The following is a 6,058-nucleotide window of genomic DNA, read 5'->3' on the forward strand; positions in this document are numbered from 1 at the left end:
TGAAATCAGCAGGACTCTGCTCTCCTTCCAAGCAGTGAATGTTTGATATATTCAATAAAGTAGAATTTGTGCCAGTTTTAGATATTTTTTTCTATCAGTTTTTTTTTCACATGTGCGTATAATACAAACTGCTATATATATAGAAATCATTACTACTGGAAGCAGGCAGGTAGAGAAGGATGCAGTCATTATACTTCGGAGAATATATTCCCTGTGTAGTAACAATGAAGAGATACTATCTGACCTGCAATATGTGCAGTGAAAGCTTGCTTATCCCATCGTACGATAATCAATTTAGAAATAGTTAGAACCACTCTCTGACATCACAAAGTATTCGCTCGCATAACGGAATAAAGTTTGCATTTTTTGTTTTAATAGGATTTTCCAATTTTCCCAAACTCTAGTGGAGACGCAGGATATAATCAAAACGGTAAAACTTGGAAAAAGCAAAAAAATATAACAAACAGCGATTTTATTCCATCGTATCAGGGATTTCTACAAAAAGCAGGTTGATCTGCAAGAAATATACCGTTACTGTACACCAAGCCGCACTCTCCAGCTATCCTGCGTCAGCGATAACAGTCACAACCACACAGTAAAAACTCACAACTGGGGATTTTGATGAAATCCTTTTTAGCCAATAATGGTTACAGACTTCAAAGAGTGGAGCAATCACCATAGACGCCATCAGCAGGAACTTTTAGAATTCTTTACAATGTAATAAAAATGGTTCTCGCCTTTTTGTTTTCTCATTTGGATATTTTGAAACAGAACAAACAGGCACAAAAGCAGAAACATGACGCAAAGGATCACCCGTCACCCACACATCACTCACGGTAAAATATTCCCAACGTTCTGTACCTACCTACTACGGTGAGAAGCATGTTATCCAACAGCAAGGCAATATAGACAATCAGAAGGATTAATTTCCGGGATTGCCTTCCCTCTCGCAGCCATCGCAGGAGGCTGAATTCAGTGACAGACATGGCGGGGAGCAGAGACTCCTGCAAATACAAAGACGAAACAATGACTTGACCGGCCCATGTAACATGCAGCGTGTGCACCCAGGAGCAGGGCAGACCGGGCAGGAATTGTGGGGACTATCGCTGTAACTTATCACAGAATTAATTATACATTATATGACACTAACCACTTACTGCGTTGATAAGGAAGCATTACCGATAGATGGAGCAACAATTATTCAGCTGAAATGTAAAGTTCAATATAATGGATTGCGCACAGTAATTATAATAAATACTGACATAATCTTTTTTTAACGTGATCTGGAGGGATGTGTGTGTCACGGGTGGTGGATCGTTAGTAAATATAAAATATACTCTCACTAATTCTATCTGCTAAAGGTGCTCTAATGAACCCACTGCCTCAGAAAAAAAAAAAAAGACACTCTATAATTCCTAAATATTTTAACCATTTGAGTTCCCACGGGCTAAAAGGAAATTCACCAAACTGCAATAAAGTTAATTAACTTCTATACCACATGTAACGCAGCAACACTTTTACCCTTGCTATTCTAAAACAGTGTTAAGGGATTAAACTAATAGATCAGCTGTCAGAAGCAGTAATGTAATTACATTTTCTCTAGCGTAGTTATCAAAAGAGAGAAATGAATGGACCCCAATATTCCCTTTCAATGCTCTTAGTGAGCACATTGCCATCAGTTAGAAATCAGAAGATCCCTAAATTAGGTTAACGCAGCGGATCGGTGGAATATAGGACAGTGCAGTTGGATTCTATATTTTAGCAATGCTTCAGGCTCATGTAATATCCAAAGCAGAGGGGACATGAAACAGATTCTCAACTCTGGGGGAGGATAAGGAGTCTGGCTCTGTTTGGGGCAGAACAATAATCTTGTCCAATGTCTCGGCATAGCTCAGTCTATCAGCAGATCAGACTTACCTGGGTCTCCTAAGGCTGCTTTGTGGCTCCAGCTGTTAAGATCTGGCTGCAGCTGTGGCTGCAGACGGGGATGTGGAGAGAGCGCAGCTCAGTTCTCTGACTACAGACTGAGAGAGAGAGGGAGAGAGAGAGAGAGAGAAAGAGAGAGGGGATAGGAGCAGAAGAAGCCAAGTAAAAGGCAGCATTCAGCCCCCTCTTACCCAGCTCCTGTCTGACGTCACGACAGATTTCTATCAGTAGCTCCTCGCCAATTGTGAGGACAGGAAGCCAGTTGTGTCTGCTGATTGTGGTGTTAATGAGATAACGCTACTAATGCAGTTGAAGTGCTCAGAGCAGGCGATCTCAGGGCAGCAAACATTATATTCTTATTATTACAATTATTTATATGGCACCAACATATTCTGCAGCGCTGTACAATAGGTAAAACAAGACAAACAATTCTAACCACACCTGTTTGACACAGGAGAGCAGCAGGTGAAGGGGGCCTCCGCCAATGAGCTTACAATCTAAAATTAATTATTTATTACGTTATTAGAGGCCGGCAGGCAATTTAGGTAAAAGTTAAAATCCTGCCCTAAGAGCACAAGCCCCCCTGCCCCCCCAAAAAAACATGAAGCCAAATCTGCTAAATTAAAAACCTGAGTTGGAGATATTTTTTCCCCCCCAATTTGTTTTTTTTTTGTTTAACATTTGAAATTCCCGGTAAATTGGTCACAATTTTCACTTTAATAAATTGGATCAGTTATTACGGTAAACAGATGTTTACATTATAAATAAATACTGTATTGTTATTACCAGGAGAAATTATAATCAATCCCACGGACGTGGCTGTCCCAATACAGGGAGCGATGATACGGAGACATAGTATAAATCGGGATATCCCTCCGGCTCCAAATAGGTTCAGTGGAAACTCAGCTCATTGTGTTGGACCCCAGCAGGTTTCTGGCTTGCATTGGTGATTAAATAGTCACTCTTAAGTACCATAACAACTTCACTTACTAAAGGGGTTATGATGCAAACATCTGGTTCCTGCAGCTCTTCCTTTAAAAATGTTAATTGTGGAGATAAGTAGGATCATTCAGACAGACAATACACTTTGCAGCTTCTCAAATATAAATTGTGTGCAACTTTTGCATCTGGTGTCAGCAGCATACACACAGTACACACACACTATACATCACACAAACCACACATTGCACACAACACACAGCCCACACTACACACATTTCACACACATTGCACACACTACACAGAGTACACACATTGAACACAGTACACCCTACACAGAGTACACACATTTCACACACATTGCACACACTACACCGAGTACACACATTGCACACAGCCCACACTACACACATTGCACATACAGTACACACAGTACACACATTGCACACAACACACACATTAACACAGTACACACATTGCACACAGCACACACCAGGGGACTCCAGGCACTATAACCACTTCAATGAGATGGAATTTGTATAGTGCCTACAGTGTCCCTTTAACCCCTTAAGGACCAAACTTCTGGAATAAAAGGGAATCATGACATGTCACACATGTCATGTGTCCTTAAGGGGTTAATGAACACCATAAAAATGAATTGTTACAACAGCACTTATACAGCCCTGAAATATGATTACATTTTTTTTAGCTTAGGAAATGTTTGTGCAAATCTTAGTAAATGTGTTTTTGTAATGATCAATTCTATGCATTGAACATGCAGTGGCTCCCATTTACATGGTAGTAACATCTCTCCATCTATTGGGAGATTGTTACGGACGGTGAGAGGAATGAAACAGGTGACTGGAAGAGACCGTTGTTTCTGGGAAGACTGAGTTTGGATGATGAGAAACGCATATATTTAATATTTACATGAATCGTTCTGTGTGCAAGAGATTATATGTATTTTCTGATTACAATCTTGATCATCAAACCGCACATCTGGGGCGTGATCAACTGTTAAACTTAGCCAAAGCGAGAGCCTAGTTATTATTCTCTAAATGGAGAACGGTCAGAAATTCGTCTGGAACACGGCTTTCCGTATTAAAGTGATACTACACACTTATTTCACCCGGAGTCTCTCCCGTTTGTAACAGTTTCTAAACGTAACAATCTTAATGGAAATCTGCACTTTTATGAAATTTTCTATGAAGTGTTTTGTTTTTTTTAAAGTGGCACGGTGATCTGCAGGGAATTGGCTTTATCTATGGCTGCTCCCGCGGTCTCGTAGGACCCTTCCAATACCTCAATGTTTTACTTGTTCTTGCCGGGGGGGGAAGATGCCGGTGCTCGCTAGGCACAGGCTCAGGTAAGTAGAACTCGCCCCAACCAAATCTCCAGCAGTGATGTCACAGGGTATACAAGGTCCTCACACTGTGACAATGACATAGCCAACATTTCAAGTTTATTAACTTTCAATTCCCAACAAAATCACATTTTAGTGAATAACTCCAGATCTATATATCATCTATGGATAGATAATATTTGATAAAATAATTAAAGAAAGAAAGAAAAACAATCAACTAACCTAGTGCTTCACCGCTGACGGTTTCATGAGTCACCAGGGACGTCATGTGTCCACGTGTCCAGCAATCTCCTGTGTGGATGACATTAGCTATGTATGTAGACCATCATCACAACACAAAGCACCGAGATACAGATACACTTGGAAACTTGGCTTTGGATTAGGAGAAATTACTTCTGTATTTTGAACACATCCATGTTTTGGGGTTTCTGGCCGATATCCTGATCCTACCAATATCGGGGTACTGTGACACAGTGGTGGGCTAAACACAATAAAGGCCATATGGTGGAACTGAATCCCCAAATTTGTTTGCTAACATTTGTGATTTTAAGTAGGCTTCTAACATTTAAAAACTTTGATTTGTGTGCATTTTGTATTTTGATTTCCTGATTGCCCTGACTTAACTAACCTGCTGACTACTACCATTTCTCAATCAAACATTTGTATAAAACCCATACCTCCCTGGGACCTGGGCGCATGCACATCCTGCGGTCTGTACCCAGAGGAAATAATGGGCCCTGGCAGACGAGATCTTTGCCAAACAGGTCAAGATGCTGTTTTGCCTCACTACAGTCATCGTGAGAGGTGAGCCGAGCAGAAGCCTATAGCCCCCAACCTAATCTCATAATGCCCTAACCCCAAGTCTCATAATCCTAAACTCTTCTCCTAATGCTGATCCCCTCACCCTAATTCTCATAATCCTAAACTCTTCTCATAATGCTGATCAACTCACCCCAATATTGAGAATGCAATATCCTTAGTTCTCATAACCCTAGACTCCCCCCCCAATTCTCATAACCTAAACCCCCATAATTCTCATACTGTATTAACTTGATTATTATTATTAGTTTTATTAATAATGCTGAGCTCCGGAACCCTAATTCTCCAAACGACTTTACCCGAATTCTCATAATCCTAAAATCTCTACTTTAAATTCTCCTAACCAAAACCCCAATTCCCTGAACCCCAGCTGTCAAATCCTGAAGCTTCAGGGTAACTGCTAAACTTTGAAACCTTCTCGTGTCCCAGTCAGCCTTGTGGTAATCATGTCTATTTGTAGGAACTGTATGCGCTTATATTTTGAAAAACTAACCCCCAGTCAATAAAAGAATTGTATTAACTGGACTGTTATTAGTTTTTAGTAATAGCAATAAATGACAAATTAAATGTAATCAATAAAAACATATCGAATTTAGCATATTGGCTGCTAAAAATACACAGTAATGCCATCTATGCTGTACACATTACTTATTATCAGTTATAACACACCGGGATTTATAGGCAATGAGCTGCAGTGAACTGCAAAATGAACGACAAAATAGCCAAAAGTGAAACCCTTTGCCATTCACTCCAATTTAGTGTTTAGTGAATACTGGTCACTATTTCTCTGATATTTAGTGAATACTGGTCACTATTTCTCTGATATTTAGTGAATACTGGTCACTATTTCTCTGATATTTAGTGAATACTGGTCACTATTTCTCTGATATTTAGTGAATACTGGTCACTATTTCTCAGATATTTAGTGAATACTGGTCACTATTTCTCTGATATTTAGTGAATACTGGTCACTATTTCTCAGATAGATATTTAGTGTTTAGTGAATACTGG

General features: G+C 39.8%; 1 protein-coding gene across 1 annotated transcript in view; it reads right to left on the minus strand.

Moving 5' to 3' along the window:
- SLC18A2 (solute carrier family 18 member A2) overlaps positions 1–2,019 on the minus strand; it is a 114,544-nt gene extending 112,525 nt beyond the window's left edge. The window contains exons 1-2 of the mRNA XM_063434674.1: positions 1,918–2,019; positions 866–1,004 (exon numbers count right to left, since the gene is read on the minus strand). Coding sequence (XP_063290744.1) covers positions 866–986 — 121 coding nt within the window. The 5' untranslated portion in view covers positions 987–1,004; positions 1,918–2,019. The remainder of the gene's footprint in view (positions 1–865; positions 1,005–1,917) is intronic.
- Between the last annotated feature and the right edge of the window lie 4,039 nt (positions 2,020–6,058).

This window comes from Pelobates fuscus, chromosome 10, assembly GCF_036172605.1.
Source record: "Pelobates fuscus isolate aPelFus1 chromosome 10, aPelFus1.pri, whole genome shotgun sequence".
Taxonomy (NCBI): domain Eukaryota; kingdom Metazoa; phylum Chordata; class Amphibia; order Anura; family Pelobatidae; genus Pelobates; species Pelobates fuscus.